At 33.3% G+C, this 25,151-nt stretch overlaps 2 protein-coding genes across 2 annotated transcripts; both read right to left on the minus strand.

Annotated features, from left to right (window-relative positions):
- Nucleotides 1-3,068: 3,068 nt before the first annotated feature.
- Nucleotides 3,069-4,379, minus strand: LOC139854101 (uncharacterized mitochondrial protein AtMg00810-like). Its single transcript, XM_071843425.1, has one exon. It carries the CDS (start codon nucleotides 4,377-4,379, stop codon nucleotides 3,069-3,071), a length of 1,311 nt encoding a protein of 436 aa, XP_071699526.1.
- A 172-nt stretch (nucleotides 4,380-4,551) lies between these two features.
- On the minus strand, nucleotides 4,552-25,139 carry LOC139854102 (uncharacterized). Its single transcript, XM_071843426.1, has 4 exons — nucleotides 24,633-25,139; nucleotides 6,374-6,469; nucleotides 5,755-5,936; nucleotides 4,552-5,275 (listed from the first exon to the last, which is right to left on the minus strand). Exons 1-4 carry the CDS (start codon nucleotides 25,137-25,139, stop codon nucleotides 4,552-4,554), a joined length of 1,509 nt encoding a protein of 502 aa, XP_071699527.1.
- Between the last annotated feature and the right edge of the window lie 12 nt (nucleotides 25,140-25,151).

A 25,151-nucleotide genomic window follows, 5' to 3' on the forward strand; every position in this document is an offset into this window, starting at 1 on the left:
GGTAAAAACGAGAAGAAACGAGTCGAGCTAGTTTTCAAGCTGGAGAAACATACCGTCGCTGAACGTGAGCTTCATGTTGCGAAATGCGACTTGTACCTTGGCCAACAAGCAGCAAGTTTTGTTTCCATATTTTTATTTCCCTATAAATTATAACCATATCCCCTAATCAGTGTGCAAAAAAATAACAAGAAAATATCTCTGGTTTGCGTGTGTTGATTAAACCTTTCTCTGTTTCTGGAGTTGTGATATAATCACGTTAAATTCTTGCGTTGTTTATCATTTATTTATCGTTTAATTTATCTGTTTGTTGTTGTGGGTTTATGATTGCGGTAAATCACATGTCTAGTTGGGTCCACAAATTCTAACAAGTGGTTTTAGAGCTAAAGGTTTGAAGATCGCGCACGAGGACGGATTGAAATCATGGTGAACGAACGACAGGTCTAGGGTTTGTGCAAATTGTATCGAGATCAAAGGTTTTAGTTAGGAAATCGTGAAGAACTCACGGGTATGTCTATGTACTCGTGAACAATTATTAGAATTAGTCTATTATTCAAATCGAGGAAGTATGCAATTCTTGATATTTTCAACCGTGATGATTGGGTGTATACGATAGAAAGAAAAGAGATAGTAGAAGGGTTAATGCTAAAAATAGGCTACAAACTTACACATATGTACCGATGTCGTCCACAAACTCATTTCCGTCCTACTGTCGCCTACAAACTTTCAAAAAGTGTACCGATGTAAACAAAAACTTTCAAAAAATGTCCTAATGTAAACAAAAATGACTTGCTACCGGCTAAACTGGTTAAAATCAACACGTGTCGTTCATGGATTGGATCTTTATTCTTAAAAAAAAAAAAAAAAAAAAAAAAAAAAGGTCAAAATTAGTTTGTAACAGGTCAAAACTATAAAATGTTGATATTAGCACATTTTTTGAAAGTTTGTAGGCGACAGTAGGACAGAAATGAGTTTGTGGGCGACATCGGTACATTTGTGTAAGTTTGTAGCCTATTTTTGGCTTTAACCCATAGTAGAAAGCGTGAGACTTCTGATACCATAAAAGTAATAATGTTGTGTTGACTTCATTATTTTTTTTTTTTTTTTTTGAACAGCGATTGGGATCACCCGAGGGGGACTAAACCACCCGTTGCGATCATCTCCCGTTTCGACTATGCCGATGCAGCGATAATAACTCCGCCCCCATCGCTGCTCAGGAGGAAACCTTGAAACCGATCCAAGGGCACGGCCAAGTAAAAACCCCCTTCCCCTTTACCCCCCAAACGATATGGAAATGTGCCATGGGTGGATACTTCATGGCAGAGATGAAATTGTGTTTTTAATATGTAGCCAACGGGGGTCGAACTCCTGACCTCCCCTAAAGGAGGCAGGCCACCAACCGTTGGACCACATCACAACTTTGTTGTGTTGAATTCATTGATGTAGCTATCCTAAATACAAAGGTTTCCTACCATATTCTTGGTAACTATCAACCACCCATTACATATTTTTAGGAGGCATTTAAATATGAAATATTATCTACAAATACGATGGTAGTTTGTTAAAATATTAATTACTAAATATCTTTGACGGTTGAGGCGGTTTGATTTCTGATTTTAACTTGGTGTGTTGAAGAACACTTTATCGAAAGTCTGCCAGCTCGCATGGTTGGAGTGTGCGCGTCCCAAGTGCTCTTGGCTGTATACATGGGGTTCGTTGACAAAAGTTGGAATTAATGGAAATCAGTGTAGGTTAGTTTAAAATCTTCAAGTGATGGATTGTTGAGTATGGTGAAAGGAGGATCCTCGCATGTTGCGACATCTATGGTCAAAATGCGTAGAAACGTATTGAGCTAGTTTTCAAGATGGAGAAAAATACCCTCGCGAAACACGAGCTTCATGTCGCGAAACACGACTTGTCCCTTGGCTAGCAAGCTGTGAGTTTTGTTTCCATATTTGTATCTCCATATAAATTGTAACCATAGCCTCCCTAACCAGTGTGCACGAAAATAATAAGAAGATATCTCTTGTTTGCGCCCATGGACTAAACTTTTTTCCGCGTTTGGAGTTTGGATATAACCACGTTAAATCCTTGCGTATTTATCATTAATTTATCAATTTGTACTTTAATTTATCTGATTGTTGTCGCGGATTTGTGATTGCTGTAAATCACATGTCTTGTTGGGTCCACAAATCGTAATACCTTATCACCCCAAGATTCAAACCTTTGCAAGGAGGGCTACCTTAAGATTTTTCAAGTTTGAAACCAACCTACAAATAAAATAAAACTCGTATTAAATAATATAATATTGGTACATCAGTTGAGACCGGCACCAAGTGATACGCGATCAAGCTTAATGATCTAGACTATTTTTATGCACATAAAAATTATTAGAATAACATTAGCTGATATGCTTTTGCTGGAAGTTAATGTAAAGCTCGTGCGCTAGAGGGTTAAATACCGACCAAATTAAACAATTAAAATCCCTATATATATTAGTCTAAAGAAAGTGGACACAAATTTTATATTCCTTGAAACAAGGATCATGAAGCTAATATTGGTCAGAAATAAGCATTGTAATGGAAGTTTCCAAGTACAGTTGTGTCGTTCTAATCTCATCATCCAAATTTGGTGTTGACTTTCATTGGATCAATATGTAGGAAATATTGTGAATATAAGATATCCTTTCAAAGAGAGATGGCTAGATAGTGGAATTAAAGGAGTAGTGGGCTGACTGAACATGTATAGACCCATGACCCATTAAAGTTCATGGACTGTGTTGGATCTTGAAAAGCTTGATACGTTAACAAAGATTTCAGTGATTTTAATCAAATTGATCGAATCCAATGAACAATTACGTCAATTTTAGTTCATCAAATCTGTGTGATCTGTATGTATTTTTCTAACTGAATCTAACAGATCCTAACACCGTTATAACTAACCTAAAAATCAAAACGATACAAAACAGGTCCCTCTACTTACATAATTACATACTAGGACCCTGTACTTAGAACTTTACAGAAATTACAAAACAAGTCCTTGTACTTATCTAGAGAAAATAAATATCTTCATTACTCCTCCTCAAGTTGTGAGTCATGTAGATAACATACTCCCAACTTGCCAAGAAGCTTGTGATGCTGATCAACAGAAACAATCTTTGTAAACACATCTTCAACTTGTGACTTAGTATTCACATACTTTGGTACAATCAATCCACTTTTAACTTGATCACGAATATAATGACAATCCACTTTTATGTGCTTTGTTCTAGCATGAAACACTGGGTTAGCAGCAATGTGCAGGGCAGCTTGATTATCATAATGTAACTCAACTGGCCCTAAATCATTTAAACCCAAATCTTTGAGCAAACTGACCAACCAAGTTATTTCACAACAAGTAAGAGCCATGGCCATGTATTCTGCCTCTGCTGAAGACCTGGAAACAACACTTTGCTTCTTTGATTTCCAAGATACAGGAGAATCACCAAGAAGAATACAATAACCAGTAGTTGACCTACGTGTCATAGGACAACTGGCCCAGTCTGAATCACAGTATGCTCTTAATTCAACTGCAGAGTTATTAGCAAGTAAAATACCTTGAGCTGGAGCATTTAACAAATATCTCAAAAGATGTTTTACAGCTTGAAGATGTACAGAGGTTGGTGACTGCATAAACGGACTTAAAATTTGAACACTATAGCAAATATCAGGCCTAGTAATGGTCAAATATATCAGTTTACCAATCAACCTCCTATACAATTCAGGATCCTGTAGAGGAGTACCCACATCTGCTTGTAACTTAGTGTTTGGATCCAAAGGCAATTTATATGGTTTGGAGTTTAACACACCATTTTCCTTTAACAAATCATTTGTGTATTTTTGTTGAGAAATAAACACACGTTGAGCAGTCTTTGATACTTCTAAACCAAGAAAATAACTAAGCTCACCCAAATCCTTCATATGAAAACTGGACTTGAGATTATCTTTTAGCCTTTGAATATGCTCAGGACTATTACCAGTGATTAACAAATCATCAACATAACACAGGACTGCAGTAAATTGTGTATCATCGCTTTTTGTAAACAATGAATAATCTGCCTTGGATTGCTGATATCCAAAAGATAAGAGAGCTGAAGATAGCTTAGCAAACCATTGTCTAGGAGCTTGTTTTAAGCCATACAATGATTTTTTCAATTTGCAAACTTTGAACTTCTTTGCTGGAATATTTTGTATGGTCTCCCCCTTTCCAGCATAACCCAATGGCATTTTCATGTAAACCTCTTCAAACAAATCACCATGAAGAAATGCATTTGAAACATTCGTTTGACACAACTCCCAATTGTACATGACTGCTACTGCAAGTAATGACCTAACAGTAACCATTTTAGCCACTGGAGAAAAAGTCTCATTGTAATCAGTTTCATATTTTTGTCTATTACCATCCACAACAAGCCTTGCCTTCTTTTTTATCTATGGTGCCATCTGATTTCAACTTAGTCTTGTATATCCAATGACATCCAATTGCCTTTTTATTTGAGGGTAAATCTGTAATCTCCTAAGTATCATTTAACTCTAAAGCAGCCAATTCCATATTCATAGCATTGCACCATTCTGGATCATTAATGGCTTCTTTAAACAAGGTAGGATCAGCAGTAGCCATTAAAGCAGTGACATATTTTTGAAAAGATGAGTCAAGACTTGGAGTAGATACTTGATTTGCCCTTGGAATTCTATTTAAAAAGTAATCTTTATGCCATGAAGGGGCATGAAGATTTCTTGTTGATCCATTTAAAGATTCAGATTGAGTAGGAATATCATTTGAAACTGCAGGTTCAAGAGTTTTAGATTGAACTGCTTGTTGACTGTCAGGTTGACTATTTTGTTGACTTTCAGGCTGACTTTCAATTTGCACATTCATATTGGATGTTGAATGAATACAATCATCATAAACAACTTTTGCAGATGATAAAGGAACAGGTATAGGTTGTAGAAGCTTTTTAATAGTTTCCTCATGAAAAGGGAAAATATGTTCTTTAAACTCAACATCTCTTGATACAAATACAGACTTTGTTGACAGATTATATAACACATAACCTTTTTGATGTGCTGGATAACCTAGAAATACAAAAGGTACACCCCTAGCACTAAATTTGTCAACATTTCTAGCTGGATTAGAAGCAAAATCTAAATAGCCAAACACTCTGAGATTATCATAACATGGTGCTTTATCAAACAGAACTTCATAAGGTGTCTTATTAGCCAAAACAGAAGAAGGTATTCTATTGATCAAGTATACAATCAAGGTTGGAGAATTCGGATCTCGGGGAGATCTCGTTTGGACTTTTTTAGAGAGATCTCGGCATCTCGGAATAATCTCGGGGAGATCTCGGACGTTGATTTACGTTGACTTTATAGTTTTTTTAATAAAAATATACATAAAACATAAATATATGTATATTTATATACGTTTTTACGAGATTTTACAAAAATATCCGAGAAATCAGCGAGGAAATCTTAGAAATTACGAATTTTACAAGAAAATCTTATAAATTGGCAAGAAAATTCGAGAAATCGTGGCTTTGACTAAGTTTGACCCCGTTGACTGAGAAATCTCGAGAGATGAACATCTCGTCTCGCTTGCCTTCTAAAAACGAGATCTCGGGGGAGATCTCGGGGAGATCTCGGGAGATTTACAACACTGTATATAACAGTAATAACATAATATCCCCAAAAACTCAAAGGCAAATGAGCATGAAACCTTAATGCTCTTGCTATTTTAAGAATATGCCTATGTTTTCTTTCTACTCTTCCATTTTGTTGAGGCCTATCTGGACAAGATGCCTGATGTACTATACCAAGATTAGCTGAATAAGCACCCAATTTGCCACTTACAAACTCAAGAGCATTATCAGATCTAACCACTTTTATCTGCTTATCAAACTGAGTATTCACAAAATTAAGAAAATTCTTAAATGCCTCAAAACAACCATTTTATTCTTAAGTATATGCACCCAAGTTGCCCTACTGCAGTCATCAACAATGGTTAAGAAATACTTGTACTTTCCTTGAGTTACAACCTTATATGGACCTCATATATCCATATGAAGCATTTGAAATATAGTTTGACTCTGTGATTCACTAATAGGGTAAGACAGTTTAGTAAATTTAGCCATGGGACAAGATACACAAACATCTTCATTTTCAGTAATCATCTTTGAAGAAACACAAGGAATACATTTCATCCTAGAATCAGATGCATGACCTAACCTATGATGCCACAAGCTATAGGTCATTACAAGTTTAGATGAATTAGCACTATATCCCCTTTTTATTGAAAACAAACAAGAATTTTGTACAGAAGCAGAAATCATTCTAACCAGCCTTTTATCCACTTGATCCATAGGAACATTGATCAAGTAGTACAAATCATCCTTCCTTTCACCCAGTCTTATCACCTTCTTTGTTTTCAAGTCCTGAATCAGACATAATAATGCATAGAAGATAACTATACAATTTTTGTCTCTAGTCAGTTTTGGTACAGATAAAAGGATCATTTTAAAGGATGGTACAACTAGCACTTTGATGTCGTGCGAGGTGTATACGAAATAGCTATTAATTTTAGCAGGAAATACTATTAAATACGATACAATTTTACACAAGATATTTATTTATTTATTGAATGGATATACTTAACCCTTGCTATAACACTTATAAGCAGTGTACCTAATCGTACAGTAGTGTAGTTTTTAGTAAGTCCGGTTCGTTCCACAGGGAATCTTTTTAAACAAAGTTTAACGCTATATTAGTTTACTTTTATAAAAATACAAATATATATATAAGTAATATTATTATTATAAAGGGAGGTTTTTACCGTTTAATGACCGGTTTGTCGATTTTAAAACTTTAGTCGCAGTTAAAACCAAATGTAAAATAATAAATAAATACAAGACTTAATTTAAAGCGTAAAGTAAATAACGATAATGAAATTGCGAATAATAAAAGTGCGATAAAATAGCTTGCGATAATTAAAAAGTACGATAATTAAAAGTGCAATTAAATACAATAACAATAAATAAAAATGCGATAATTAGAAGTGCAATTAAATATAAAATAAAGGAAATTAAATATGAAATAAAAGAATTATGCTTATTTGAACTTCCGTAATCATGATGTTTGACGTGTTGATTTTAGTTTTATGCCCATGGGTTAATTGTCCTTTGTCCTGGATTATTTAATATGTCCATACGGATTTGTCCATAATAGTCCATCAGTCATAAATATAAAGAGCGAAAGCCTTCGTCAAATTATTCTTATTCCCGAAGTCAAATATTCCAACTAATTGGGGATTCGAATTGTAACAAGGTTTTAATACTTTGTTTAATGAATACACCAGGTTATCGACTGCGTGTAAACCAAGGTTTTACTACTTTGTTAACAATTACACCAAATACCCTTGAATGTAATTCACCCCTGTTTCAACAAGTCTATTAACTATTAATCCAGTTCCGTATCCGGTAAAATGAATAATTATTGGTATTTATAGATATCCCGCCCACCGTACCCAGTCAAGCGTATGTGGTTATATATAAATACGTCGAATTATAAGTTTTTATATTAAATTAACAAGGTATTGTTTAGTTAATATAAAACCCATTAATAACCCATAGTCTAATTTCCACAAGTGTCGTTCTTTTATCCAAACCCCAATTATGGTACAAAGCCCAATTACCCAATTTTAGTAATTAGCCCAACATCATGATTACTTCAGATTAAATAAGCATAATAATAACTTAGCTACGAGACATTAATATAAAAAGGTTGAACATAACTAACAATGATTAAAAATAGCGTAGCGTTACACGGACAGAATTTCGACTTACACCCTTACAATATTCGCTAACATACCCTTATTATTAGAATTATAATTAAAATTAAAATTAAAATATAAAATATAAATATATATTACGATATAGATAGAGAGATGGATGGATATATGATATATTTTGCGATCAGAATTCGTTTGCTTTTATAGGGAGTTTCAAACTTTGGGGCTCCGCGACTCGCGGCCCATTTTGCCTTCAAACTCCGCGAGTCACGGAGTTTGTTAATACAGCTCACCAGCTTTTGGCTCTTTGTTTGCCGACGATTTATTTTATAAATATAATATATATATAATTAATATAATTAATTATATATTATATTATATTTATATATATAATTAACTTGTAATTTTTAGTCCATTGCGTCGAGCGTTGAGAGTTGACTCTGGTCCCGGTTCCGGATTTTCGAACGTCCTTGCGTACAATTTAATATCTTGTACTTTGTGTTTTGAATCTTGTACTCTTGTAATTTCGAGACGTTTCTTATCAATAATTGGAACCTCTTTGATTGTCTTTTGTACTTTTGAGTTTTTGGTCGTTTGCGTCTTCAATTCGTCGAATCTGTCTTTTGTCTTCACCTTTTATTATTTAAACGAATATCACTTGTAAATAGAACAATTGCAACTAAAAGCTTGTCTTTCTTTAGGAATAATGTTATGAAATATATGTTCGTTTTTAGCATTATCAAATATTCCCACACTTAAGCGTTGCTTGTCCTCAAGCAATATCGTCTTGAAATACTAGAATCACTTCTTTATTCTTCACACTTTGTACATCAGTGATTTCTATACGGCGGTATAAACAATGGTAGTAACGATATGGTTTACAGTCCCACATGACTATAAAAATTTAGATCCATTAAGGAAATTGGATCTTTATGAAAACATTTGATCTTTTGAAAATTAAATCTAGTTTTTACCCTAGATAAGTTTTCCGGAATAACCCTTTACCGGTGTTTGCAAAATATTTTTGTGGGTTTGGTGGGTTTCAGATTTAAAATTTTAGCTCAAAACTTATGGTTTTGTGTCACCCACTTGCTAACCTTGTATTTGGAAAGCAACACGTCTAGTTTACTTGTCCCGTATATTACCTTTCAGTAAACTACCGTCCGGTTGTAAAGGAAAGCGTTGAACAAGCAACTGTTAAGGCAATGTCCCCTAACATGCTTTTAATTATGGTCTATAACGTGTCGGATGCAATTACTATCCTTGGTAGGAGCAATAGTAAAGCTCACCCTTATGATTTTTCGGTCTGGCACAAGGTCCTGTCTTTGACCACTATGCAACCACCGTTCTTACGGTTGACACCCGATTTAGTTCAGGTGACCTAATGAATTTCAGGTGAATTCCTAGGATTTTACGTTCAATGGTAATGAACGCATTGAAAATAGGGTTTTCAGAAAACAAATCGGTTTGTAATTTTGATCAAAATATTTTCTCGTTCAAGCTCGAGTTTAGATATCATTGAATTCCATGAGTTTGTAATTCTCAATCTTTAAGGTCAATCTCAAGGATTGAGTAATATCAGGCTTAAAAGCTGATTTTTGATCTTTTAAGGAGATTATCCTTTCTGGGGATCTGATTCATTAGTCTTATCCAGCTAATTTGCATGGTGCCCCCCCATTGTACGAGATAAATCCTTCTCATGGTTAGGATAAGTCTGACCACTTGGCGACCCTGTTTAATGCTGAGGTCCGTGGATTTCCTGCTGATTTTAGTGATGACTTTTCTAGATTTTTCGTCAACCTACAGCTGGTCTGGACGACAACTTCTTGACCTAAATCAAAGAAGCGCGTGTCTTTTTCGGAAGACTTTACTTCCTTTTAATGATGGAATTGATTCATCGTGTAGATCCATCTTTCTTACAGTAAATCAGGTAAAACAGTTTAGTTTAGTCCAAAGCAAAAGTATTTTCAGTTATTTGTTACAGATATATGTGACATATGTTTAAGATAACTTGGTAAATTTTCCCACACTTGGCTTTTATTTTCCTTTTTATCGTCCTCTATTCCATTTTAAATGAATTTTAACATTTTGGTTTGTTTCTCAATTTATGTCCTTTCTGAGGTAACAATAATTTCGGTGTTTAAAACCTAGTTTTATCGTTCATAAATATGTATAAACATGATTTTGAGTTCATTTAATTGAAAATTTTGAAAAATTTACTAGAATTGGGTAGTCAGTATATAAGACTAGGGCTGTTCTTTATTATCAGAGAGCACTAGATTCTAATACAACTACTGTTTTACTAGTATTTTTAATGATAACCAAGTGTATAAAGTAAAAATTTTAAAATCCGAAAGAATTTAACCCCTTCCCACACTTAAGATCTTGCAATGCCCTCATTTGCAAGAAATCAGTAATAATTTAAATTATTGAGGGTGATTTGTGTGAAAATGATTAAATTTTACCAAAGTTTCCAAATATATTGTCGTTTGTTTGCTGAATGATAAATGGTGCACATCATTTGTTCTTTCCGTCTTGTTGTTATTTCACATATATTTTGCATCTTGTCGTCAAAATTAGTTGCTTTTGCTGAACTTAATGCCAGTCTTTGAAAATGCGTTGTTTTACCCTGTTGTGTACATAAGATAAACTGCAAACATATATACATATTTTTGAAGTTTGGTATATTACCTCACATTAAAAAATTATTAAAATCTAAGAATAAAAGTTAGAAAATTATAAAAACTATTACAATATTAACATAAGTATTAAACGTATCAACATTACAAATTACAAAATAAATAAAACTAAGTAGACTAGGGATGATACTGATACCAATAGGGGTTCCATGCATAACCATAGGTGCTATAGAATGCTTCGGCAGGGTTATACGTAGGATACGGTGGTTGCATCTCTATAGACCTGGGAGGGAATATGGGTTTTGGTGTAGGAATATAGTTTCTACCTATATGTTGGCAATGAGCTATGATTTGGTTTTGATGAACTTGCCAATCTTCAAATGCTCTCTGTCTAGCATTTTCGTACTCCTGTGAAGCTATAAACCTTTGCATTTCTTGCATTTCATTTCCCCCTCCTACATTACCTTCCTGTTGGTTTCTGTCAACCTGTGGATGTCTACCATGGTATTGTACTGCGGCGTTATTTCGCCTCTTCAAAACTTTCGCACCATGGTATACATTTAAACCTATAGTATCGCGGGGTTCTGGTTCTTCGACTAATAATCCCCCCCGACTTATATCCACACCGAGATATTCAGCAATCAAAGTAATAAAAATACCACCTCTTATTATGCTATGCGGTCTCATCCCCCTAACCATAGCTGATAAATAATAACCCACACAATAAGGTATACTTACAGCGCTTTGTGGGTCTCGAATACACATATGGTAAAACAAATCCTGTTCATTTACCTTTTCCTTGTTCTTACCTCTTTGTGTAATCGAATTAGCTAAAAACCTATGAATCACTCTTAATTCAGCTCTATCTATATCTAAATAAGAGTAATTTCCCCCTTTGAATCGGTGATGGCTTGTCATTTGACTCCATACACCATGTGTATCAAAATTTTCATCTATCTTTCTACCATTTAGTATCAACCCTCTACAATCGGCAGATGCTAACTCCTCAGGCGTATATATACGTAAAGCCTGAGCCATGTCTAGTAAAGACATGTGGCGCATCGAACCTCCTAACAAAAATCTAATGAAAGATCGATCGGTTAAACTAGCTACCCGATCATTTAATTCTATACTACACAACAATTCTTCACACCATACTTTATATACAGGTCTACGCATGGTGAATAAACGTACCCAGTCATTAAAAGTATAATTACCATACCTCTGTGCAAGTAATTCCCTAATTGGCCCGGCCAATTCTACAGCTTCTAATGGTCCCCATTCTATGACCCTAGGTACCTCAACAACTTTAGAATAAAGAGTATGCAAACCCCTTTGGTATTTTGGATAATCTATCCAAAGTCTGTCAAATCTCAGGTTCGGGTGCAAATCTTCCAAGTGCATATCAGAAAATGTCATGACTGGATGAGGTATATCTTGCTTGTAGTAGTTATCCACCTCCTGTTGTTCCGCATTCTCAGCAGGAGCATTGCGAGCTTGGGATGAAGATTCACCCCTTTCAGTCTGCAAAACACATTAAACACAATTTTTGTGCATTCAAATATGCATTAGTGTCAGCAAAATCATCAATCAAAATAATTACAATGACATGATCAATTTATATCAAACTTAAGCTCATTTTCATATTTTTATCAAATCTACACTTTTTCAAATAAGCATATACGAAAATGTTCGCCAAGTTCATAAGCATTCAACTCAAATAACATGTCAAAATAATCATTACTAGCAATTAAACAAGTTTCAAATGGCATTATCTTTCAAAAATCAAGTTCATGAATTTTAGACTTGAAAAAGTCCACTTTAATTCTCAAAATCATGTTTAGGCTCAAAGTTTGGATCATTTAACTACCTAAACATGTTACACTACTTAATTTAGCAATAATTCATGACAAAAATCGGCCATAACCTGTTTATATCAAAAAGCTCCAAATTTGCTCAAGAACACAAACCCTAGATTACTCAAAATTTGAAGTTTAAGGCTTCTAATCATGTTAAATAGCATCAATCTAGGTTATACAAGCATAATACATAAACAATTTAAGCTTAATTACACTAAAAAGCATCAAAATCAAATTGGGAAAAAATTGCTCAAGAACACTAATTTTCGGATTAAATGGTGTTTAGGTGTAGAAATTTACCGTTTTTCTTGAGTAATTCCTTGATAGCATCCTTCTCAACATGATTTTAGTAAAAGATTTGATGATTAATGGTTAAAAGTTGTGATTTTGGGGGTGTTTTTTCGAGTTTTTTCGCTGTATGTTCGCTGTATGTGTGGGTGGTAGTGTGGACTGATCTGTTTTTTTACGTTTTATTTTTTTCTGAGTTTTGGTCCTCCCGCGACTCGCGGTGTTTGGACCCTTCAAACTCCGCGAGTCGCGGAGTTTGTTTTTTTTTTTTTTATATAAAATCATTAACTTATAAAACAATTAAGTAATTAATTTTTTAAAATTTTGTTTTCCTTGTTATTTAGGACGAGGTCGTTTCGGATCGATGTCCTAGTCCGTCCCTCGACAAAATTTTAAAATTTGTCTTTTTGTAGCGATTGTTTTAAAAGCTAAGATTTTTGGGTTTTTTAATGTTTTTGGCATACTTTAATTCAATAAGATTAAAAATAATGATAATAAAAGTTCTCGTCCCTCCCTTGGGTAAAGCAATTTCGGTTCAAAGACCTAGTCTTCAACTTACGACGAATTTTAAAAATCATATTTTTAACTTAATGAGATAAAGTAAATTTTTGTTTTTAAATTCACTCAACTTAAATATAAAATTCAAAATTAATATTAAAAATTCACACCAAACTTACAATTTAAAATGTATAAAATTAAAATTCATATTTTAAAAATTAAAAATTCACACCAAACTTAATTTAAAAATTCATATTATAAATTCACACCAAACTTATATTAATTTTTCAAATATTTATAATTTTAAATATATTGATTTTACAAAGTTTACAATATTAATTTAAGATTTATATATTAATTTTAAAAACATGGTAAAAATAAAAATAAAAATCTTTTTGGCTTTTTATCCCACTTTAATCAATCAAATATTATCAAAAATATGCGCCCCTCTTTTCGGTAAAGTAATTTCGGTTCCAAGACCTAATTTAACTCATGACGAATTTTTGAAATATTTTGGGTTGATTGATTAAAGATATTTATACCTTAAGAATAAACGTTAAATTTCGTAGTGATGTAATAAATTTTTGAATGATATCAACAATTTCGGTCGCCAAACCTAATTTTATTCAATACCAATTTTATACTTTATAGCGAACAAATTAGCGTTTATTATCAAAAGGTTAAAAATAAAAAAAAATAAAATAAAAACTGTACAAACTTACCTGTGAAATAGATTTCTTAGTTATATGATCTATCCCATTCATAAGATAGTCGGTTTAATTGGTTTTCCATGGCTACATAGGCGTAACCTCGAGCATTCAGTGTCTTTTCTTCTAAACATATGAACGGTCCGTCTCTGCATAAAGTAACAAATTCGGTATTTGAATAGGTTTGATTATTTGAACATTTACCTCCATGTGACCATTTTCCGCATTTGTGACATCTTTCTAGGTGTCGTGCTCTTCTTTTCGCTGCGGATTTTGATTTTCCTTTACCAAATTGTAACTTATTATCTTCGCATCTGGATTCTTTTCTAACTCCGTCCATTCTTTCTCTGATTACTGATACTATTTCACTCGGTAGTATGTCATTATTACGTTTAGTGATCAAAGCGTGTAGCATTAGACCATGGTTTAGTTCACAGGCAGTCTTCATTTCGTAAAAACCTAAAAAAAATAAAAATTCAGAATGGGGGGAGAAGACTAGTTCTTTAGGGTCTGCTAGGGAAAGACCATTCGGGTTCCATTTTCGAGAACTACACGAAAACAGACAATCTAACTCTAACAGAAATACATAAACCCCCTATACTTAGTTGAAATTGTGATTAACATTATTTTCAATTGATTCTTCAACAACTTGTATATCATTGACTTTTACTTCAATCCATTTGTTGATTTCCTCCGTAACTTTCACAAATTCAACTAACATTGCCTTTTCTTTTGACGATAAATTGGATATTAATCGGTTATATAACTTAAAGTTTCCTATAATCTTAGCATCGTGAATCCGTTTATAAAGTTTTTTTGTTGAACTGTTAAAAATGGGTTCATCTAATTTCGTATCATCAACGGCATTCTTTGTGATTGGATCATCATTAAGTGTTTCTTCATCTTCCCCACACTTATGCGTTTTTATTGGTCTAACAGTTTTGGGTTGTGGAGATCTAAACTTTCGGTTCACAAAGGTGATCGATGTATCACCATCCCTAAGTGTCATTCTACCTTCTCTTACATCAATGAATGCCTCGGCGGTTGCTAAAAATGGGCGACCTAGAATTAGAGGAATATCAAGGTTTTCCTCCATATTAATCACTATGAAGTTTGCAACAAAGGTCAAACTTCCCACGTTAACAAGTAAATTATTTGCTATTCCAACCGGGTGTTTAATGGTTTGGTCAAATGATTGAACACCTATTTTGTTTGGTTTTAATTTACCCATGCCTAATCTTTTGTATAAGGAAAGAGGCATAATATTTGCACTTGCTCCTAAATCTGCGAGTCCATTATATACAGCACCATCATTAAGTAAGCAAGAAATGATAAATTCACCCGGGTCTCCTGCTTTAGTAAGTCGAGTTGGTTTGTAAACCTTTTTCGGGTATTCTTTCCTTGGTTCTTTCATTTCTATTTGAATTTCTTGTTCACATTTTTCTTCGTTTCTTGGAATGGGAGGTTTGTATAAGAATTCTTCTTCATCACTCAAATTTGAATCCTCCCTATATTCCAATTTTGATTTTTCATATGTTGTTGATAACATATTTATGTTTTCATTTTGAAGGTTTTCTTGGGTGGTGAAAGATTAACTTCATTGTCAACTTCCATCGGACCATGTATGTAGTGTTTAACTCTGTGACCATTAACTTTAAATTCAATCTCATTTGAATTTATTAATTCTATCGTTCCGTATGGGAAAACTCTTTTGACTATGAATGGTCCAGACCATCTTGATTTCAATTTTCCAGGAAATAGCTTGAATCGTGAATTGAAAAGAAGAACTATGTCTCCTTCCTTAAATTCTTTTGAACTTCTGATTCTTTTATCATGCCATTTCTTCGTTCTTTCTTTATAGATTAACGAATTTTCGTATGCTTCATGTCTTAATTCTTCTAATTCGTTTAGTTGACTTAATCGTAGACGTCCGGCTTCATGTAAATCAAGATTACATGTCTTCAAAGCCCAAAATGCTTTGTGTTCAATTTCTACTGGAAGATGACATGCTTTTCCATAAACAAGTCTAAAAGGTGTGGTTCCAATTGGAGTTTTGTAGGCTGTTCTAAAAGCCCAGAGTGCATCCTCCAATTTAATGGACCATTCCTTCGGATTTGATCCTACGGTTTTCTCTAGAATACGTTTTAAAGCTCGGTTGGTATTTTCAACTTGTCCACTTGTTTGTGGATGATATGCGGTGGAGATTTTATGAGTTACTCCATATCTTTTAAGAACTTTCTCAAGTTGATTATTACAGAAATGAGTACCCCGATCACTTATTAAAGCTTTCGGTGTTCCAAACCTTGCAAAAAGACGTTTTAAAAAGTTGACTACAACTCGTGCATCGTTAGTTGGGAGAGCTTGTGCTTCCGCCCATTTAGATACATAATCAATGGCTACGAGTATATATAGATTATTATGAGATTTTGGAAATGGACCCATAAAGTCAATACCCCAAATGTCAAATACTTCACATACTTGTATGACATTTTGTGGCATTTCATCACGTTGACTTATTTTTCCGGCCCTTTGACAAGCATCACAGGATTTGCAAAGAATGTGTGCGTCTTTGTAAATTGTAGGCCAATAGAATCCAGCATCATAAACTTTTCTTGCTGTTAGTTGAGGCCCATAATGCCCTCCTGTTGGTCCTGTGTGACAATGGTTTAATATTTTACTAGCTTCATCTCCGAATACACATCGGCGTATTATTCCATCTGGACAACTTTTAAACAAATGTGGATCTTCCCAGAAATAGTGTTTTATATCACTGAAGAATTTCTTTCGTTTTTGGTACGATAATCCTTTTTCAAGGAATCCATATACTAAGTAATTTGCATAGTCTGCAAACCATGGAATTTCTTTATAATCTATCTTCAATAGATATTCATCAGGAAAGTTGTCTTGTATGGCCGATTCATTTAGAACTTCTAATTCAGGATTTTCAAGACGGGAAAGATGATCAGCGGCGAGATTTTCTGCTCCTCTTTTATCTCGGATTTCAATATCAAACTCTTGTAAGAGTAAGATCCAACGGATTAATCTTGGTTTAGCATCTTGTTTTGAAAATAGGTATCTAAGAGCAGAATGGTCGGTATAGACCACCGTTTTTGCTAGAACGAGATATGATCGAAATTTGTCAAAAGCAAAGACAATAGCAAGGAGTTCTTTTTCAGTAGTTGTATAGTTCATTTGTGCTCCTTGTAACGTCTTACTAGCATAATATATAGGTTGAAATCGTTTTTCAATCCTTTGTCCTAAAACGGCTCCCATTGCAAAATCACTTGCATCGCACATTAGTTCAAATGGTAGATTCCAATTTGGTGTTATCATGATCGGCGCATTAGTGAGTTTCTCTTTAAGAATATTAAAAGATTTGATACATTCATCGGGAAAGATGAATGGAGCATCCTTTTCTAGGAGTTTATTCATAGGAGTGGCAATTTTAGAAAAATCTTTTATGAAACGTCGGTAAAAACCGGCATGCCCTAGAAAACTCCTAACTCCTCTAGCATTGGTGGGATGTGGAAGTTTAGCAATTACATCTACTTTAGCTCTATCCACTTCAATTCCTTCTTTTGAAATTTTATGACCAAGAACGATGCCTTCTTTAACCATGAAATGGCATTTCTCCCAATTAAGTACTAGATTTGATTGTTCGCATCTAATGAGCATTCGTTCAAGATTAGCTAGACATGATTCAAATGTATCACCGAAGACTGAAAAGTCATCCATGAAAACTTCCATGCATTCTTCTATCATGTCATGAAAAATCGCCATCATACACCTTTGAAAGGTTGCAGGGGCGTTACAAAGTCCAAATGGCATGCGTTTGTAAGCAAAAGTACCATAAGGGCATGTGAATGTGGTTTTCTCTTGATCTTCGAGTGCTATTGGAATTTGAAAATATCCGGAAAATCCATCTAGAAAACAATAGTAACTATTTCCGGCTAATCTTTCTAACATTTGATCAATGAAAGGTAAGGGAAAGTGATCTTTTCTGGTGGCGTCATTTAATTTTCTATAATCAATACACACACGCCATCCTGTTACAGTCCTATTAGGAATAAGCTCATTTTTCTCATTTGTAATGACAGTCATGCCACCCTTCTTAGGCACGCATTGAACTGGGCTTACCCATGGACTATCAGAAATTGGATAAATTAGACCTGCATCTAGCAGTTTAATAATTTCTTTCTTAACTACATCTTGCATATTAGGATTTAGTCTTCGTTGGCGTTGCACATATGTTTTATGACCTTCTTCCATAAGGATTTTATGTGTGCAATACGAAGGACTTATTCCTTTAATATCATGAATCTTCCATGCAATGGCTGGTTTATGGGCTTTCAACACAGAAATGAGTTGTGATTTCTCATTTTCAGTAAGAGAAGACGATATTATTACAGGTAATTCAGATTCACCATGTAAATAAGCATATTCCAAATGGTTTGGAAGTGGCTTTAACTCTAATTTCGGAGGTTCTTCTATCGATGATTTGTATCGATATCTGTCTTCTTCTTTTAGCATTTGAATTTCTTCTGTTGTTGGTTCATATCCATTAACTATAAGTGTAGCTAACATTTCAGCTTCATCAATTGGTTCATTACCTTCTCCTAAAGAACATTTTCCTGTTCCTTGTAATTCTGGAAATTCTTCTAATAATTCTGCATGTGCATCTATAGTTTGAATATAATAACATGTATCATCTGCAGATTGTGGTTGTTGCATTGCTCTATCAACTGAAAAGGTAACACTCTCATCCTCTATACTTAGGGTCAATTTCTTACCGAACACGTCTATCATTGCTTTAGCCGTGTTTAAGAATGGTCTTCCTAATATGAGAGGAACTTGAGAATCTTCTTCCATGTCCAGAACAACAAAATCTACTGGAAATACTAAAGTACCAACTTTAATTAGCATGTTCTCCATTATCCCTCTAGGATATTTTATTGATCTATCGGCTAGTTGTATGCTTATTCTGGTTTGTTTCAATTCTCCAAGGTCTAGTTTAGCGTATAGTGAATACGGCATTAGATTTATACTAGCACCTAAGTCTGCCAATGCTTCTATTGAACTAAGACTACCCAGAAAACATGGAATTGTGAAACTTCCTGGATCAGATAGTTTTTCTGGTATCTTATTCAACAGCACTGCTGAACAATTAGCATTCATGGTAACAGTCGAGAGTTCTTCCATTTTCTTTCTATTTGAGATTAGATCTTTCAAGAATTTAGCATATCTAGGCATTCCTGAAATCACATCAATGAAAGGAAGATTTACACTTATCTGTTTAAACATATCCAAGAATTTGGATTGCTCGACTTCAAGTTTCTCTTTCTTCATTTTACTCGGGTAAGGAAGTGGTGGTTGGTATGGTTTAACATAAGGTTTAGCCTTAACTGTGTTATCTTCATTAACCTTTTCAACTACCGGTTCTTTTTCCTTATCTTGATCAGGTTGTGGTTCTTGTAGAGTAGGAATAGCTTCATCAGAAGTTACAGGTATTTTCGGTGGTTTAAGTGTTGTACCACTTCTTGTGGTAATAGCTTTGGCTGTTTCATTCCGGGGGTTAGCATTTGTATCACTAGGTAGACTTCCCGGTTTTCTTTCACCTATTAACCTTGCTAGGTTACTTACTTCTTGTTCCAGATTTTGAATAGAAGCTTGTTGATTTCTAAATGCTTGAGCATTTTGTTCATTAGTTTGTTTTTGAGATGTGAAAAACTGCGTTTGAGTTTCAACTAGCTTCGTCATCATATCTTCTAAATTCTGCTTTTTATCATCGGTTTATTGTGGTGGTTTGTTTTGAAAATTAGGTCTTTGCTGATTGTAAGTATTATTGGATACTTGTTGATTGCTAGGACCTTGTTGGTTGTTGTATGGAATATTTCGGTTATAGTTCTGGTTTTGATTGTAAATTGGTCTTGGCGGTTGATAATTATTCTGATAATTATTTCCAGGCCTTTGGTTTATGTATGAAATATTCTCTCTTTGTTTCATTGTTAATTCAATACTGAGACAATCTTTTGTCAAATGTGGTCCTCCACACTGCTCACAACTAATTCGTATTGAGTGAATATCTTTAGTCATCTTTTCCATCCGTCTCTCCACAGCATCTATCTTTGCGGAAATGGAATCCAAGTCATGGCTAGAATCGGCTCTAGCTGCTTTAGATGATCTAAGGATATCTTTTTCTTGGTGCCACTCGTGTGATTGAGAAGTAGTGTTATCAATAATTTTGTAAGCATCAGTTTCGGTTTTTTTCATAATAGAACCACCAGCTGCTATATCTATGTCTTTTCTTGTAGTGATGTCGCATCCTTGGTAGAATATTTGTACTATTTGACAGGTGTCTAAACCATGTTGCGGACATCCTCTTAATAACTTTCCAAATCTAGTCAACGCCTCATATAGAGTTTCATTCGGCTTCTGTGTGAATGTAACAATTTCTCCTTGAAGTCTTACGGCTTTAGATGCAGGAAAGAATTGTTTAAGAAATTTTTCAACTAAAAAATCCCATGTATCGATCGCCCCTTCAGGTAACGATTCCAACCAATCTTTGGCTTCTCCCTTTAAAGTCCAGGGAAATAACATGAGATATATCTGTTCATCCTCAACTTCTCGGATTTTAAATAGTGTGCAGATCCTATTAAAGGTACGTAGATGTTCATTTAGATCTTCCTTCGGCGCACCACTAAATTGGCATTGATTAGTCACCATGTGTAGAATTTGTCCTTTGATTTCATAATCTGGCGCATTAATGTCTGGATGAGTAATTGCGTGACCTTGGCCAGTGCGTTTAGCTCTCATTCGGTCTTCCATACTTAAAGGTTCCAGATTCTCCATAATTGAATTTGTTGAATCGGAATCACTAGAGGATTCTGATTTAATGGTTCGTTCCTCAACACTCTCTGTTTGAATGATTGGTGGTTCCGGAGGAAAGTTTAGTGGTTCAGGATCTACGAATCGTTCCTGAATATTCTCCGGATTCTCAATTGTGAGGTCGGGTTCAAAAAATGGATTATCGGAAATTTGAACTGAAGTACTTGGTCGACTGGATGACGATTCTAAAGAAAAATCAACGGCGGTAATATTTGCTAAATGTCTTGATCTAGTTACAGGTGGTGAACGTACAAAAGGTGGTGAACGTCTTGCTCGATGCATTCACTGAATATCCTATTAGTTTTTAAAAGGAAAGAAAAATTATAATAAGTTATCCAATCAATAGACTTTTCTGATTTTGCCCACGTTTCGAATAGCCAAAAGATGCAGCAGAGGGGCAGGATTCGTTTGGTCTCAATATAATTGAGGACTGTTTGGCTCCAATAACCCGGTCCACGTACAAATCCAACTATTACTACGAACCAGAAAATTTTGATGTCTATCAATTTAACCACTCAAAATAAATTTTCGTAATTTTAAGAAATTTAGATAAGAAGTAGAATAAAAATCTATGTCCTAAAACTAGAATAGCGAGAAATAAGAAAGAAAAAGAGTTCGTCGAAAAAGGTCGAAAAAGAAAAATGGTTGAAAAATAAAAGGTGACGGAAAAATAAAAGAAACTTATAAAACTAAAAAAAACTTGACTAACCTAACCTTATTACTACAACTAACTTAAAATTATAATCGAAAATTGAGATTACTAATTGGAATGATAATTGATACATAGGTAAAAGGTGTCTAAAAATATTAAAGCTTACAGGAAAAACTATATCCCAAATGAAAATAACTTAAAAAGAAACTAAAACTTAAAAAGGCGTCGCAAAATTCTAAAGCTCATAAATCTTAGTCTAAAGAAAAAGCACTTAAGGGATTTTACGGCAAAGCCTAAAAATCTAGAAGTAAAAATAACTATGGTAAAAAACTAAGTTTAAAACTAAATATGAGCTAAAAATACAAATATTACGCTAAAACGAATAAAAAGAGACAAAATATAAAAATATACAAAAAGTTGTAAAAAGTACAATTTTTTTATAAAAATATTATTTTTATATTATTTATTATAATAGTATTAATTTTTATATATAAATAAAACTAATTAAAATTTAATATTACAAATTAATTAAAAACTTAAACTAAATAATATTATATATAAAACCTAATTAGGTTTAATAATAATAATAATAAATAATTAAAACCTAAATCGTATTAATTGCTGGACCAGGTTCGTGTCAGACGGCTCCGCGAGTCGCGGTTCCCGAAGCTGCAAACCCCGCGAGTCGCGGGGTTTCAAAATTCAACTCTGGAACAGTTCAAAATTTTACGCGTTTTTTTTTTATTTTCTGTTTTATATTTTTCTGTTTTAAAATCTAAATATTTATATAATAAAAACTTATATTTAAAAACTAAAATAAAAATAGAATTACTTTATAATTTTATAAATAAAAATCTTAAAGCTAGATTTATATATATATATATATATATATATATATATATATATATATATATATATATATATATATATATATATATATATATATATATATATATATATATATTTATATATATATATTTATATTTTTCGGTTTTTTTTATGTTTTTAAATAAAAACAAAATTACTTAAATAAAACTTATATAAAGAAACTTTATAAAACTTAAATATTTAACAAAATCTTAAAAATACTTATATTTTTGTTTTCTTTTTATATTTTTGAATAATTAAAAACGTATTTTTATAAAAACGAATTTTAATAAAAGTAAACTAAATTTTTTTTTTTTATTAGCGTTGCGCTTCCGGCTTTTAAGTGATTCCCCGGCAGCGGCGCCAAAAATAACTTGATGTCGTGCGAGGTGTATACGAAATAGCTATTAATTTTAGCAGGAAATACTATTAAATACGATACAATTTTACACAAGATATTTATTTATTTATTGAATGGATATACTTAACCCTTGCTACAACACTTATAGGCAGTGTACCTAATCGTACAGTAGTGTAGTTTTTAGGTCCGGTTCGTTCCACAGGGAATCTTTTTAAACAAAGCTTAACGCTATATTAGTTTACTTTTATAAAAATACAAATATATATATAAGTAATATTATTATTATAAAGGGGGGTTTTTACCGTTTAATGACCGGTTTGTCAATTTTAAAACTTTAGTCGCAGTTAAAACCAAATGTAAAATAATAAATAAATACAAGACTTAATTTAAAGCGTAAAGTAAATAACGATAATGAAATTGCGAATAATAAAAGTGCGATAAAATAAACTTGTGATAATTAAAAAGTACGATAATTAAAAGTGCAATTAAATACAATAACAATAAATAAAAATGCGATAATTAGAAGTGCAATTAAATATAAAATAAAGGAAATTAAATATGAAATAAAAGAATTATGCTTATTTAAACTTCCGTAATCATGATGTTTGACGTGTTGATTTTAGTTTTATGCCCATGGGTTAATTGTCCTTTGTCCTGGATTATTTAATATGTCCATACGAATTTGTTCATAATAGTCCATCAGTCATAAATATAAAGAGCGAAAGCCTTCGTCAAATTATTCTTATTCCCGAAGTCAAATATTCCAACTAATTGGGGATTCGAATTGTAACAAGGTTTTAATACTTTGTTTAATGAATACACCAGGTTATCGACTGCGTGTAAACCAAGGTTTTACTACTTTGTTAACAATTACACCAATTACCCTTGAATGTAATTCACCCCTGTTTCAACAAGTCTATTAACTATTAATCCAGTTCCGTATCCGGTAAAATGAATAATTATTGGTATTTATAGATATCCCGCCCACCGTACCCAGTCAAGCGTATGTGGTTATATATAAATACGTCGAATTATAAGTTTGTATATTAAATTAACAAGGTATTGTTTAGTTAATATAAAACCCATTAATAACCCATAGTCTAATTTTCACAAGTGTCGTTCTTTTATCCAAACCCCAATTATGGTACAAAGCCCAATTACCCAATTTTAGTAATTAGCCCAACATCATGATTACTTCGGATTAAATAAGCATAATAATAACTTAGCTACGAGACATTAATATAAAAAGGTTGAACATAACTTACAATGATTAAAAATAGCGTAGCGTTACACGGACAGAATTTCGACTTACACCCTTACAATATTCGCTAACATACCCTTATTATTAGAATTATAATTAAAATTAAAATTAAAATATAAAATATAAATATATATTACGATATAGATAGAGAGATGGATGGATATATGATATATTTTGCGATCAGAATTCGTTTGCTTTTATAGGGAGTTTCAAACTTTGGGGCTCCGCGACTCGCGGCCCATTTTGCCTTCAAACTCCGCGAGTCGCGGAGTTTGTGAATACAGCTCACCAGCTTTTGGCTCTTTGTTTGCCGACGATTTATTTTATAAATATAATATATATATAATTAATATAATTAATTATATATTATATTATATTTATATATATAATTAACTTGTAATTTTTAGTCCGTTGCGTCGAGCGTTGAGAGTTGACTCTGGTCCCGGTTCCGGATTTTCGAACGTCCTTGCGTACAATTTAATATCTTGTACTTTTGTTTTGAATCTTGTACTCTTGTAATTTCGAGACGTTTCTTATCAATAATTGGAACCTCTTTGATTGTCTTTTGTACTTTTGAGCTTTTTGGTCGTTTGCGTCTTCAATTCGTCGAATCTGTCTTTTGTCTTCACCTTTTATTATTTAAACGAATATCACTTGTAAATAGAACAATTGCAACTAAAAGCTTGTCTTTCTTGAGGAATAATGTTATGAAATATATGTTCGTTTTTAGCATTATCACACTTCCTTAATTCCATATGATTAGCAAGTTTAGCTTGACCAATGTGTGATATAACAGAAGTATTACCATTAGGTAATCTTATATGTGGCTTATAGGTTAATGACTTAAGATTATGCAAGCTATCGTAATCATAAGTCATGTGATCAGTTGCTCCACTATCAAGTATCCATTTATTAACATGCTTAGTGTTAGAAATGATACCTGCAGCAAAGTGATCAACTTCTTCATCAGTATCTGCTCCAACACAATTAACATCATTTTGAGTCATCTGAGGAAGACACCTTAACAATTGCTCAAATTTTTCAGAGGTGAAAATAACATTGTTTCCCTGAGCATTAGCAGCAGTTTTTTTAAGGTTTTGATGACCAGCTGCTTTAGGTTTGACCTGAGTTGACCTTTTAGCATTAAACCTACTCTTGTAATGCCAAGGTGGATAACCAATCTTCTCCCAACACTTATCTGGTGAATGCCACTTATGACCACAAAATTGACACTTATCTTCTCCATTACTAGCCTTACTATACAATGCAGTCACTTCTTGACTTTGAACAGATGAAAACATTTCTCTTTGTGA

The sequence above is a fragment of the Rutidosis leptorrhynchoides genome, chromosome 6 (genome assembly GCF_046630445.1).
Source record: "Rutidosis leptorrhynchoides isolate AG116_Rl617_1_P2 chromosome 6, CSIRO_AGI_Rlap_v1, whole genome shotgun sequence".
Classification (NCBI taxonomy): Eukaryota; Viridiplantae; Streptophyta; class Magnoliopsida; order Asterales; family Asteraceae; genus Rutidosis; species Rutidosis leptorrhynchoides.

What these genes read in the sequence shown, in the direction of transcription:
- LOC139854101 (XM_071843425.1), bottom strand. Translation starts at nt 4,379, where the DNA reads ATGGTTACTGTTAGGTCATTACTTGCAGTAGCAGTCATGTACAATTGG.
- LOC139854102 (XM_071843426.1), bottom strand. Translation starts at nt 25,139, where the DNA reads ATGTTTTCATCTGTTCAAAGTCAAGAAGTGACTGCATTGTATAGTAAG. An exon ending in ATCAAGTGGATAAAAGGCTG is followed by an intron (nt 5,937 to 6,373) that starts GTTAGAATGATT and finishes GTGAATACTCAG; the next exon opens with TTTGATAAGCAGATAAAAGT. An exon ending in AAAATAGCAAGAGCATTAAG is followed by an intron (nt 5,276 to 5,754) that starts GTTTCATGCTCA and finishes CTTGATCAATAG; the next exon opens with AATACCTTCTTCTGTTTTGG.